The 15,271-nt window shown below is 36.8% G+C and overlaps 1 protein-coding gene and 1 long non-coding RNA gene across 4 annotated transcripts in view; both read right to left on the bottom strand.

The window, feature by feature from the left end:
- Positions 1-15,271, bottom strand: part of sbf2 (SET binding factor 2) — a 288,968-nt gene that overhangs the window by 133,283 nt on the left and 140,414 nt on the right. For all 3 annotated transcript variants that reach the window (XM_087262128.1, XM_087262129.1, XM_087262130.1), the window contains exons 15-16: positions 14,978-15,087; positions 8,282-8,431 (exon numbers count right to left, since the gene is read on the bottom strand). In XM_087262128.1, the coding sequence (XP_087118254.1) occupies positions 8,282-8,431; positions 14,978-15,087 (260 nt within the window). The remainder of the gene's footprint in view (positions 1-8,281; positions 8,432-14,977; positions 15,088-15,271) is intronic.
- On the bottom strand, positions 3,210-5,774 carry LOC147836216 (uncharacterized). The gene is made up of 2 exons (XR_015496498.1): positions 4,312-5,774; positions 3,210-3,328 (listed from the first exon to the last, which is right to left on the bottom strand). It is a non-coding gene; the product is annotated as an uncharacterized LOC147836216 (long non-coding RNA).

Below are 15,271 nucleotides of genomic sequence, written 5' to 3'. Positions count from 1 at the left end.
ACCTCGCAATACACAAATTAAGGGTTTATAGTATTAAATCACCAACAATGTGATAATATTGTAATCATAATTTAATTTTATATTTCACCTCATTTAGATGTTTAAGACTTCACATATGTTCTTACAGTATAATACTACTTAAAACATTCATATATTTAATTACATATTACCACATATTACTATGTATTTTTTTTATTAAACTTAGTTATCACAACATATTGCTTATATAATAAGAAGTTATTTTCCAGAGATGGGTTGTGGCTGGAAGGGGAACCGCTGCGTAAAAACGTGTTGGATAAGTTGTCCATTCTGCTGTGGCAACCCTTGATTAATAAAGGGACTAAGCCGGAAAGAAAATTAATGAATGAATATGAAGCTATTAATAATAATGATCTTACTTTGACAATTTTTTTTTAACATTTTTAAATATTTATAATTGCTTAAAATATTTCTCTACAGTATGACATATTGCTTGAATTCATTTAATATAGAACAGAAGGTAGATGATACATTTTACTACATTATTATTATTAATAATACTATTATTTTTACTACTACTTGTCCATATCATTACTTCTTTATTGTATCATTTTGTGTTATTATTATCTTATATTCATTCATTCGTTCATTTTCTTGTCGGCTTAGTCCCTTTATTAATCTGGGGTCGCCACAGCGGAATGAACCGCCAACTTATCCAGCATATGTTTTACGCAGTGGACACCCTTCTAGCTGCAACCCATCATAGGGGAAACATTCATAAACACTCATTCACACACATACATGACGCACAATTTAGCTTAATCGGTTCACCTACTGCATGTCTTTGGACTGTGGGGAAAACCGGAGCACCCGGAGGAAACCCACGCCAAAATGAGGAGAACATGCAAACTCCACACTGAAACGCCAGCTGACCCAGCCGAGGCTCTTGCTGTGAGGTGAACGTGCTACCTACTGCACCACCATGCAGCGCCATCTTATAATATTAAAGTTTATATAATGAGCACAGACAAAAAAAAATTACATTTTGGAATGGCCCAACCACAGTCCTAACTTAAATCCAATTGAGAATCGGGATCAGGGTTATAGCAAGGCAACCCTCCAACCTAAAAGAGGTGGAGCTCATTGCTAAATATGAATGGGCAAACATACAGTGGAGACATGTAAAAAAGCTGGTGAGCATACATTAAAAAGTTTTATAAAAGATAAATTGTATCTTTCATATCAATCTCAATAACTTTGTGTTAAAATAAAGGAACGGACACAAACTATTACCATGGCGTCCATAAACTCTTCACTTTCTCTTCAGTATAATAAAGCTTGTCATTTTCATCTCTGCTGAGTGTCATTTTACTGCCTGTGGTGTCAAATGACCTTGAAAAAACCTCTGGAGGTCCTCGTATAGTTAGTTTCAGCATGATCATCTCTGTCTCTTATCTCAATTAACACACTCTGATGGCGCACAGCATGTGTGTTTCATCTTCTCACATCTGAATCTCATCTCTCAATTTTAAATAATACATTACAGACTAACCAAACACTATCAGATGACACAACTAGACATCAGCATTAACAGTGCTCAGCATAGATGAGTACACCCCCTTTTCTGAAAATGAATAGATTTGTCCATTTCCTAGTAAATGTACAATCAAAAAAATAGTTCTTGCTGCTTGTTCAAACTACTTATTTGAAATGAGCTGAAACAACACAAAACTTTTGAGATTTCATCAGGACAACACTTAACTGTTGTATGTTCAATCCTCTTAAATTTGTGAAAACTAATGACTTAATTCCTTCATGTTGTCCCAACACAAATTGATTGTGTGGAACCCAGCATTTTTTAAAGTGTACACTCAAAACAATAATCACTTCTATTTGTTGAATCTGCCTGTTTAATATGAGCTGAGCTCAACACATTTATTCATTCATTCATTCATTTTCTGCTGATTTTCTAGGGCCAGGTGGCAGGGGGAGTAGGAGACAACCCTAGACTTCCCTCTCCCCAGACACTTCCTCCAGCTCCTCCGGGGGGATCCCGAGGCGTTTCCAGGCCAGCCGTAAGACATAGTTTCTCCAGCGTGTCCTGGGTCTTCCCCGAGGCCTCCTACCGGTGGGGCATGCCTGGAACACCTCCCTAGGTAGGCGTTCAGGAGGCATCTGAAACGGATACCCGAGCTGACTTCTCTCGCTGTGGAGGAGCAGCGGCTCTACCTTGAGCTCCTCACCCTATCCATAAGAGTGCGCCCTGCCACCCTTCGAAGGAAACTTAACACAATTCTTGTAATTTCTTTGGGCAATTTATTTGTTTTATGTTCAGTCACCTTAAATTTGTAAACCGTTAAGTTAACTTAAGCGTTTTGTGTTGGGACAACATGAAGGAATTGTGTTGTCCAACTACCTGGTTTGGAGATTTGTAGTTCCCAGCATGCGCTGCGTAGAATTTAATTAATAAAGGTAAATATTGACAACAAAAGTAATCTTAGGTGTATAAAGACTTCTTAATTTTTACTTTAGTTTCAGGATTTCAAAATATTTTCATGTGATGCTTTGAGTTCTGAGATTGCCACCTTGCAGAAGCACCCATGCTTTGGATGACGACATTTTTAATTAGCAAAAATGCAATTTGTTGCTTTGCTCAGTGAGCAATAACTGTCCCAAATTAGTTCTGAGATCAGTCTTAATCAACTGCATTTGTAACTCATGAGATATGCTTAAAGATGGCTCTTTTAGTTTAATTAGGACAAAGAGACTTTGCAATGTATGACACATAATAGACATACATGATATCATCAGACCTTTGATTTTAAGTTAAATAAAAAAACAAATTTTTTAGACTTTTGTTTGATAAAATCATATTGGACCAACTCAATTGCATTTGATTGTGTAAATAGTTGCTATTTTTTAGTTGGCGCTAAACAAATGTACTGGATGGAAATCCTGCCCTCAATCAAATTTAGTTCATCCAATTACTTTTTTTTGTGAGTAGTGTAAACAATTTTTGGTTTTATTACAGTTATAACAGTTTTATTAAACAGTTATAGCCATTAAAATAAGAGTTTGGTGACTGAACATCTTTAGGAATACAATAATAATATACATTTAAATGAGCTATTGCAAAAAATAAATAAAATAAAATTACTAAATTTCAACAAAATTATATCTTTTTTGTTTTCTTTTGATTTTTTTATTTAATATTTTCCACAACATATTCATTGGTGGGCACTATTTTTTTTTATTTCTTCCAATATATGTACAAAATACTTTAGACTGAGCACTACACACAAATACACACAGCGTATATATACAGTTGAAGTCAGAATTATTAGCCCCCCTTTTATTTATTCTTTTATTTTTAAAGATTTTCCAAATGATGTTTAACAAAGCAAGGAAATGTTCACAGTATGTCTGATAATATTTTTTCTTCTGGAGAAAGTCTTATTTGTTTTATTTTGGCTGGAATGAAAACAGTTTTTTTTAAACCTCAATTTAAGGTCAAAATTATTAGCCCCTTTAAGCTATATAATTTTTCTATAGTCAATAGAACAAACCATCGTTATACTATACTGACCCTTCCTATCTGAACATGCAGCTCAACTCCTTGTTCAAGCTCTTGTTCTCTCCAGACTGGATTATTGCAACTCTCTACTAGCTTCCAGCTAACTCTATCACACCTTTTCGACTGCTTCAGAACGCATCAGCATGAGTGGTCTTTAATGAACCTAAAAGAGCACATGTCACTCCACTACTCATCTGTTTGCACTGGCTGCCAGTTGCTGCTCGCATCAAATTCAAAGCTCTGATGTTTGCTTACAAAGCGACTTCTGGCTTTGCTACATCTTATCTGCTCTCACTTCTGCAGAGTTATTTGCCTTCCAGAAACTTGCGTTCTGTGAATGAACGTCGCCTCGTGGTTCCATCCCAAAGAGGGAAGAAATCACTCTCCCGAACTCTCGCATTCAATCTGCCCAGTTGGTGGAATGAACTCCCTAACTGCATCAGAACGCATCAGAGTCTTCAAGAAACGACTAAAAACTATTTAGTCTCCACTTTCCTTCCTAATCTGCAATTGCCTCTCTGGCTCCACCACTAACTGTACTCCAAAAAAAAAAAGACTTACATTACTAATGCTTTGCTTCTTAGACTTTACACACCTGAAACTTGCCAACAGCACTTATTCATTGTTGCTCTTATAGTTGTGAAAATTGTTTCCTTGTCCTCATTGTAAGTCGCTTAGGATAAAAGCGTCTGCTAAATGACTAAATGTAAATGTACAATAGGGGAGGTGAATAAACAGGGGGGCTAATATATATAGACATATACACGCATTATATATAAACTGGGGTAAGGCAAAACTAAATAATTCTTCAAATTATATATTTTTTAAGTCTCCCCCTTTCCCCTTTTACCCTTTAAAGCTCTTCAGGGGAATAATGTCCTTGATAGAGATTTGTATATATTGTTTTTGTCAACTCTGTTACTATAAAAAAAACCTCTGTTTTAATGTACCCAAGCATCTGAAAAGAAGCATCCACTGGTCCTTTTCAGAAATATTAACAAGATGTGGATTTAATCTAGTAGAGAATTAAATCAAGATTCTATTAAAATTGAATCTAGTGCTGTGAATTAGAATCAAACCAAACTGGGACATCTAAATCGATACTCATCTCAATTCTCTCTTCAAAACTTCATAGTCGAACAAGGCCGCTCTGCTCGACTGCAGATGTTGACGTCTCTGGCTTAAGCTGCTCCATATTATTTGGCTGAAAGTATGTTGGGAATGTCCAGTGACTCTATAAAAGTCGCTAGCTGTTTAAACTGCAGAGCATCATTAAAATCCCCCAACCACACCGACACGAAGCAGTAAAACAGCAGGAACCTCCACTGGGACCCTACGCTGCTCCGAGATTAATGACAATCTGACAAGTTTATAAAGGAATGTGATGGACTAACACAAAACAACTCATGAAGCGCTGCGACGGTGAACGCCAAACCCAAACAACTTCACATGCATAAAAACAGGGCCTTCTTACAGGAAGCAGGAGTTATAGTTCAGCACACTGTCCCAACTTTTGACGATAAATAATATCTTGCTGAATTAAAACACTGCTTTTTCGTATAGTGCTATAAATCAGTGGAGTTGTGCAGGCACCAAACAAAACAAAACAAACAAAACCCTGAAACTAAATAGCATGGAAAATCAGAAACTAAAAAGATCCATTTCAAATTTGCCGTGTCGGAGATGTTTGTTCAACACTAAATCCTGCTGCTCCTGCTGACTCCAGGCTTCGCATTGCATTAATAACCTGCTTTACGTCACGGATCCTATCAGGAGGTCCCGTCAGCATTATTTTAAAAGAACAAAGAGCTGCTGATCTTCCCTAAATGGCAGTTTATGGTTAAACCATAATATACATTTAGGTCAATCTGTTTAGGACATGCACAATTTACAATTTTCCCCCATTTTTAACCTGTAGTTTAATTCTGCTGATACAGTTTCTATTTAAATATGCAGCATACACTGGCCACTTTATTTGGTACACCCATCCAACTGCTCGTTAACGCAAATATCTAATCAACCAATCACATGGGAGCAACCCAATGCATTTAGTCATGTAGACATGGTCAAGACGATCTGCTGCAGTTCAAACCGAGCATCAGAATAGTATTTTAAAAGAACAAAGAGCTGCTGATCTTCCCTAAATGGCATTTTATGGTTTAACCATAATTTACATTTAGGTCAATCTGTTTACGACATGCACAATTTACATTTTTCCCCCATTTTTAACCTGTAGTTTAATTCTGCTGATACAGTTTCTATTTAAATATGCAGCATACACTGGCCACTTTATTTGGTACACCCATCCAACTGCTCGTTAACGCAAATATCTAATCAACCAATCACATGGGAGCAACCCAATGCATTTAGTCATGTAGACATGGTCAAGACGATCTGCTGCAGTTCAAACCGAGCATCAGAATAGGGAAGAACGTGCTATGGTTGTTGGTGCAATACGGGCTGCAGTATTTCAGAAACTGCTGATCTACTTGGATTTTCTCAAAGAACCATCTCTAGGATTTACAGAGAATAGTCCAAAAAAGAGAAAATATCTAGTGAGCGGCAGTTTTGTGGGTGCAAATGGCTTGTTGATGCCAGAGGAGAATGGTCAGACTGGTTCAAGCTGATAGAAAGGCAACAGTAACTCAAAGAAGCACTCGTTACAACCGCGATATGCAGAAGAGCATCTCTGAACACACAACATGTTCAACCTTGAGGCAGATGGGCTACAGCAGCAGAAGACCTCAGGAAACTGAGGCTACAAAACAGGCTCACCAAAATTGGACAATAGAAGATTGAAAAATGTTGCCTGGTCTGATAAGTCTCGATTTCTGCTGTGACATTCGTATGGTAGGGTCAGAATTTGGCATTAACAACATGAAAGCATGAATCCATCCTGCCGTGTGTCAATGTTTCAGGCTGATGGTGTAATGGTGTGGGGGATGTTTTCTTGGCACACTTTGAGCCCATTAATACCAATTGAGTTTTGTGTCAACACCACAGCCTGTCTGAGTATTGTTGCTGAACATGTCCATCCCTTTATGACCACAGTGTACCCATCTTCTGATGGCTACTTCCAGCAAGATAACGAATCATCTCAGACTGGTTTATTGAACATGACAGCGAGTTCACAGTACTCAAATGGCTTCTACAGTCTCCAGATCAATAAAGCACCTTTAGGATGTGGTGGAACGAGAGATTCACATCATTGTGCTTACAATCATTTCAAACAAAAATTTACTAGAACAAACAAACATTGAAGAATACATTCAGTACTTTTTTTTAAAATCTTCGTTAATGCTATTTAACAAATAATATAGTCATTTATTGTTCACTCATTGTGCATTAACACTCATAGTGCAACTAATGTTAATAAGCAGAGGCGGATTTAACCAATAAGCTTGGTAAACAGCTTAGGGCCTAAAAGTATAAATTAAAAATACCTAAAAGCATAAATTATACCTAAAATATATATACATATAAACTTGTTTTCTATCATATTTTGTAGGGTAAGGCTCAAACTAATGCAATTTTTACACATAGTAATATTTTATTTATATTTCAAACAAGATTTAATTATTATAATAATGTAATGCAATGAAAAGTGATTATGTTATAAATTATATTAAGTGATAATATTATAAAACAAATTATTATTATTACATCTGCACAAATTTGTCCACCACCCCAAATCATCGAACAGTCCAGCAGTCAAATTTCCACAAAAAAATATATTTAAAATTTTTTATATTTTAAATGATTTTGCTTAAAATTAATTTACTACTAAAAGTATATATATATATATTTATTTATTTAATTTATTTTTAGTTGTAAATTAATTTTAAGAAAAATATTAATTTATTCATTCATTCATTTTCTTGTCGGCTTAGTCCCTTTATTAATCCGGGGTCGCCACAGCGGAATGAACCGCCAACTTATCCAGCAAGTTTTTACGCAGCGGATGCCCTTCCAGCCGCAACCCATCTCTGGGAAACATACACACACACACACACAACGGAAAATTTAACCTACCCAATTCACCTGTACTTCATGTCTTTAGACTGTGGGGGAAACCGGAGCACCCGGAGGAAACCCACGCGAACGCAGGGAGAACATGCAAACTCCACACAGAAATGTCAACTGAACCGAGGATCGAACCAGCGACCTTCTTGCTGTGAGGCGAACGTGCTACCCACTGCGCCACTGCGTCGCCAATAATCATTTAAAATGTTTAAATGTTTGATGATTTGGTAAGAAAAAAATGTAAAAAAGAAGATTAAGTGGTTTAAAAAACAGCTAAACAAATAAATTAAACAAAAGAACAGTAAAAAGGGTGCATTTTAGGACTGTTGGGCCCTATGGCTGGAATTGCTTAGGCCCACAAATCACTAAATCCACCCCTTCTACTAAAAAACTACAACTTTTTTGATATTGCATTGTTGAACTATGATTAACAAATGCAGCACAAGTATTTATTCATTCGTAATTCATGTTAGTAAATACATGAACTATAATTAACTAACTGAACTTTGTTGTAGAGTGAGACCGAAAAAGAAACATATTTAAAGAATTGCAATGCTAATGAACTCCACTACTGGAGATGCTGGAAAAAAGCTAAGCTCAGTGTTGCTGTAATCTGAATATTCTGAACACTCTGTCAGGTTTAATACATGATTAACTGCCCTGGAGTGTTTTCTTTGATAATAAACTGGTAATATAGATGCCCACCTGTAGAGCGCAGTTCATCATGCGGACAATATGATCAAACTGCTGGTGGTCCAGAATGGCGCGGTTCTGCTGCACATGATGGCTTAGCTCTTCGGTCAGACACTGGCGTGCGGCCTTGCCTTTCAGGGCCCGGAGAGCTGCGGGAAGCGTCTGCAGAAAAAAAAAAAAGCAGAGTCAAAGCATTACTAAAACATATCCAGTGTTGTCACATATAGCTGAGTTTGTCCAGCTCAAGTGGTGTTCAAAACCCACCCAAATGCACAAAAAAAACCCCACCCAAAATATTAAATGAATATATTACTAAATTTTAATTGACATAGTTACTTTAATTGTCATATTTTTTGTTAAACAGCAACCAACACCAACAGTCAGAGAAGCACAATAATGAAATTACAACATAACCGGATCACATCGAAACACTGTGCCGCTCTCACCCTCACACTGCACGTATTATTGTTTTGAGTATATTACACTACCTATTAGAGTCTGCTTTACTTTCAAAATGGGGTATACGTTCGTCCCATTTGGCATATTAAATTCTATTGAACATAGTTAGGTGCTGCTTGTCAATCAGACAACGCTACTATGTTTGTTCATGCTCTTGCTAAAAATAAAATGTTAAAAGTGTCATGATAAACTGCTGTGAGTTTAACTGCAGATGCTGCGTGATGTGGGTGCACATAAATATAAGTGGACTCTGTTGGATTTGTCCAGTGAGTCAAATTTTTATGCAACTTTTCTTCACCGAAACCCTATGTAACGGTATGTGTACGATTTTTTATTTAATTAATAAAATTTGTTTTTTCTGTTTTAGGACAACAGTTTCTCCAATTTATCCAAAAATGCCATGTAAGGTGTAAAGAAATCATTGTTTTTGAAACTAATGAAGAAAGCAGAAGTCAATGATTCATTTAGCCTGACATGTTTACTGCTCCAGAATATTATAAATGCATTTTAAAATAAAATATATTGAGTCCAAAGGGGAAATAGCGTTTGTTTTTTACACAGATATTTAAAAAGATCTTATTTTAAAGCAGTAATCACAATACAGTGAAACTGTGATATTTTGATCCACGGTTATCATACCGTCAGAATCTTATACCGGCCCATAACAACATCCTATAGAACACATTTAGTCAAATGACACAATAGTCTTGAATTATGGATGGTTATTCGATTGGTTACGTCACCTATTGTTTATATTGTTTACTATGTTACTTACATGTGAAAATAGCATTTTGTAGTAAAAAAGCAAGATGATGTCATCGATTACACTGTTTTACAAATAAAATGAGACCACAAACTGTATAAAATGTCAATAAAAAGACAAATTTTCTTTCTCATTGTTTCATAATGTATAACTTTATATATATTTTTAGCATAAAATATTCTAAATGGACGTTCTTAATGTTTGTTTGTAGCTTACGGGGGTTTAGAAGTGTTACTATTTTAAGTTATAATTATAATAAGTCATAATTACTAGCCCTATTTTTATTCATTCATTAATTTTCTTGTCGGCTTAGTTCCTTTATTAATCCGGGGTCGCCACAGTGGAATGAACCGCCAACTTATCCAGCAAGTTTTTACGCAGCTGATGCCCTTCCAGCCGCAACCCATCTCTGGGAAATATCCACACACATTCACACACACACACTCATACACTATGGACAATTTAGCCTACCCAATTCACCTGTACCTCATGTCTTTGGACTGTGGGGAAAACCGGAGCACCCGGAGGAAACCCACGCGAAGGCAACGAGAACATGCAAACTCCACACAGAAACGCCAACTAAGCTGAGGTTCGAACCAGCGACCCAGCGACCTTCATGCTGTGAGGCGACAACACTACCTACTGCGCCACTGCCTCGCCTCCTATTTTTATTTAATAATTAAATATTTCCTAAACAAGGTGTAACAGAGCAAGGAATTTTTCACAGTATTTTCTATAATATTTTTTTAAGCTTACTTGTTTTATTTCGGCTAAATTAAAAGCATTTTCATTTTTTTAAGGTCATTTTCAGGTCAATATTATTCAGAACAAACCACTATGACGTATTATGACGTGCCTAATTACCCTAATTAAGTCTTTAAATGTCACTTTAGGATGAATACTAGTATCTTGAAAAATATCTAGTCAAATATTATGTGCTGTCATCATGACAATAATAAAAGAAATGAGTTATTAGAAATGAGTTATTAAAACTATTATGCTTAGAAAATATCTTCCTTCCATTAAATAGTAATTGGGGAATAAAATATACAGGGGGGGCTAATGATTCTGACTAATGCCTTTAAGTTGGGTGCTTGCTAACAGGTTAAGTGCTCACCGTTGCAGACTTGTATACATGCGTGCAAAAATGGTTCCAGCTAAATCCAACCAGTTGACCTCTGACCCATAGTTAAAATTCCAGAGCAGTTGTTATTGATGAGATTTTGCGTCTAGACAGAGTTTGTGGCCTGTGCGTAGGTTTAGCAGAGGTTGCATGGAGGTGATGTCTTTACTGGCTCCGAGAAGCTGTTAAGCTCCAGGCACAACCTTTTTTTACAACTGTAAAGGGACGCAGGTTTGCATTGTATAACTGAGATTTTAAACTCAACGAGTGCAGGTAGCCGGCTATACCATTCCAATGCTAACACACACTGGAGATGGCAGGCTCCAAATATCCATTGTCAGCGGTGTAGGAATTCTTCATTGACGATCAGAGAGCTCAACGTTTTGGGTAATGCTACTTTATTTTGTGTAATACATGCTCATTTATGTATTTATTTTAATTTCGTCTAATTTATTAATAAAACGCAAGTTTCCCGATCTAATCATGTTAATATGAATTGAACCTGCTCCCGACCAGGTTTGTGCTACCAGAACTGTTGCTATGACAACAACTCTCGGATCAGTTTTGAAGAACGAAACGATCCTGGATCGTGTCAAATCGTCGATAACCAGATCCAGCTAACTGAGTAATCCACATACGAAGAACGGACCCCTGATAAAAACTTTTTTTTGTGTTTACCTTATGATAAAAGTTGTTGCACGTCTGCCGGTTCCCACTTTTGAATGAGCAAGTTTTAGCTAGTTTATTAAGGTAGCGTTCAGTAAAAACAAAAACCCAACAACAACAACAAAAAAAAATCGACACAGAGAAACATAAAACACGCTGCCATCTAGCGTTTTGAAAGTGTTATTGCAGAGCAACACAAACATACTATAACTATGCACAAGGCAAGAAGTATAAATCAGCCTTAAAAGGCTTTGCAGCCTCACTTTGCAGCCACATCTGATCTCTGGTCAAGTTGGACAGTGTACCCATTCTTGAGCTTTACTTTGCACTACATTGACGATGATTGGAAGCTGCACCAGCGATGCCTTGAGACGGCATATATTTCATTTTTTCATTCATTTTCTTGTCGGCTTAGTCCCTTTATTAATTCGGGGTCGCAAACTTATCCAGCAAGTTTTTACGTAGCGGATGCCCTTCCAGCCGCAACCCATCTCTGGGAATCATCCACACACACATTCACACACATACACTACGGACAATTTAGCCTACCCAATTCACCTGTACTGCATGTCTTTGGACTGTGGGGGAAACCGGAGCACCCGGAGGAAACCCACGCGAAGGCAGGGAGAACATGCAAACTCCACACAGAAACGCTGACTGAGCCGAGGTTCGAACCAGCGACCTTCTATGCCACTGCCTCGCCGGCATATATTTCATTACATTAAAATTATTATTAAGTTATTGGTTTACAGAAGGGGCAAGAAATCCACTGTTTAAAATATTTTTGGCTGAATATACAAGAGTCATTTCATTTAGAAGAGATACTGCTTATTTTATAGTTTTAATATGAAAAACATTTTTAAAAATCCTTTATATTGTTTTCAAAAGTGCAAGTTATTTAATTTAAGATAAAAGTGACTGTTTTACGCAATGTGTGTTTTAATTTCAGTTGTTCTACACTGATGTTCAATAAATAGATAGTAGATATAGTGTGTTTCCTTCAATGGTTTTAAAATCAAGTAATGCATCCTACATTCAAACAACTCTCACTTGTAATATGTAGGCATACCTGCATTTACTGTACAAAAGCTGTCAGTGAACTATGAGGGCAAAAAAATAAAATAAGTAGAATAATCATTCATTAATCATGATCAAGTTAAAATGTTCAATTAATCGAGATTTAGATTTTAGGCCAAATCACCCTACGTTTAAACATAATAAAGATCCATATTTTAAAGCAGGGGTGCCCAAACTCCGTCCTAGAGGGTCGGTGACCAGCAGATTTTAGCTTTAACATTAATTAAACACATCTAAACCAGCTAATAAATCTCTACACTGCAAAAAATGCTTTTCTTACTTAGATTTTTTTTGTCTTGTTTCTAGTCCAAATATCAACAAATTTTTAAATCAAGAAGCATTTTCTAGACAATCAAAACATACTGTCTTGTTTTAAGAAATAATATGCCAAAATGGGGTGAGCAAAATAATCACAAATCGAAAAACAAGATTATTTTGCTTACCCCATTTGTAGATTATTTTGCTTGATTTGAGGAAAAACTCACTTTATTTTGGCATATTTTTTCTTAAAACAAGACAATATGTTTTGCTTGTCTAGAAAATGCTTCTTGATTTAAGAATTTGTAGATATTTGGACTAGAAACAAGACAAAAAATCTAAGCAAGAAAAGCATTTTTTGAAGTGTATATAAGGTAGGCATGCTAGAAACCTCCAGGCAGGTGTGTTGAGGCAAGTTGGAGCTAAAATCTGCAGGACACCGGCCCTCCAGGACCGTGTTTGCGCACCCCTGTTTTAAAGACACGGCACAGAACCATTGAATTGAATTCAGTGCATGTTGTCCAGTCTATTATCTAGACGAGGGGTTGCCAACCCTGTTCCTGGAGAGCCACCTTCCAGCAGATTTCAGTTGCAACCAACATCAAACACACCTGCCTGTTATTATCACGTGGTGTTCAGGTTTCCTAATTAATTGGTTCAGGTGTGTTTGATATGGGTAGCACATAGATATATACATAAGATGTCGCCTACCCTGTTGTTGTCTATTGGAAGGAATGCTTCAATAGAGCTGCCATTTTGGTACAGGGTAGCGCTCCTTTGAAATGAATTCGGGTCCAAGGTACAGTGGAGGACTGTGGCCATCCAAACCCAGAGATAGACACATATACACATATATTTATGATCGTGAGGTTTCTGGATGTTAGTACGCATTTTTTTTTTTTAATTACGAAAATTATAATTTTACATCACTTTTCTACATTTATGGATCAGTGACCGCACGGGCATTCCTGACAAAAAGCTTGTGTTTGTGTGTACAGAAATGTACTATCCACCCTCCCTGTTAAATTTAATCTAATCATGTCCTGAAACACACCTCCTCTCCTGCTTTCACTTCTCATACTGACGAAAGGGGGCGACTCGTTTGTGAATGAATCTCCGTTATGAACGACTCTTTCACTAACGTTAGCTGACAATAATACAAGTTTCTGGCAGCGCAGCATCTCGTTGTCATATTTCTTTTGCATTGTTTGCTGATTTTATTCAACAAAACTAGCATAAGCTGAGTGTTTAGTGCGAGTTGGAGCTAATTTGCCTTATGGTAAATGCAGTAAGTGACTGTTATCATCAATAACGTTACCTGATTACCACAAAAGTTCAGAACATACAAAAAAGTAAAAAACTTAAAATTACCTATGAAATGTTCTGCCTTTGTGCTTTGTTTTCTTTGTTTGCTCGTTACTACACCCGTAGACAGCGCTAAAGTCCCGCATCTTCACGTAATAACACTGTCTTGACTAGTGCGGTTGAATGAAGTTTGTCCTGGGAGCACTGTACCAATGTGGCGGCGCTATTGACGTATGCTCAGGGTCCCTATGCGATATCTAGTGCATATATCTATGTGGGTAGCAACTGAAATCTGCTGGAAGGTGGCTCTCCAGGAACAGGGTTGGCCACCCCTGATGTAGACAAGTAAAACTTACTGTACTGTCTTGTTTTAAGAAAAAAATCATAAAAATTAAGTGAGTTTTTCTTTAAAACAAGCAAAAGAATCTGTCAATGGGGTGAGCAAAATAATCGTATGTCAAAAGGAAACAAAAGATGATATTGCTTACCCCATTGGCAGATTATTTGACTTGTTTTAGGAAAAACTCACCTAATTTTGACATTGTTTCCTAAAACAAGTGAATATTTCTTGCTTTTCTGGAAAATTAATCTTGATTTAGGAATTTTTAGATATTTGAACTAGAAACAAGACAAAAAAAAACACATTTTACTCATACTTTTACTCTACATGCCCTCCATGTTTTGGCAAGCAATGATACTGTTACTTGAATAGGATTTTATTTTCGTCCTCTTTCCACCACACTGCTGGTCAGGAAATATCAGGTAATTTGCACAAAGTTATTTAGCCTAAAAAAATGTTAAGATGCCTTAGCTTAGACAAACACTAGTCACGGTTAATGTTAGAATAATATTAGCATTAGCGATAAGCGCAGGGAAATTAGAAGAATATGTGAGACTGTTTGTTCACCCCTTTCCTCCTACGTCTGTACGACTTGCAGCTGGAGAGCTTTGCTTATCGTGCTGTGAATGCCATCGCTAATGCCGGCTAATCTGCATGCTGTCTTTTTTTTCCCCAGATGTGCAAGTTTAATCTTCATCACAGGAATTATTGCATCACCTTTTCGGTCTCCAGAGTCTTGTTGTCGAAGATGAAGCCGATGCACGTCCGGACCACCTCTAGTCTACGGGCGCTGTTGAAAACCGAGCTGGCCTTGCCCATGATAGATACTGCAAGAAAAGATAAGAAATGAAAACTTATTAAAGAAGCTTAGTGGCTTTTTTAACTGTGCTTTTAAGCAGAGAGCCTATAAAGCTTTTAACCATGATAAGCACAAAAAAAAAAGTTTGTCCTTCCTAAAAATGCGCTTCCTGTTTTTTTTTAATTTAATTCTCAGATAACGGGCTCTATTTT

The sequence above is a fragment of the Danio rerio genome, chromosome 7, assembly GCF_052040795.2.
Source record: "Danio rerio strain M-AB ecotype USA chromosome 7, GRCz13ab, whole genome shotgun sequence".
NCBI lineage: Eukaryota > Metazoa > Chordata > Actinopteri > Cypriniformes > Danionidae > Danio > Danio rerio.
Note: the sequence above shows the minus strand (reverse complement) of the source record. Positions and strands in the feature narration are given on the sequence as shown.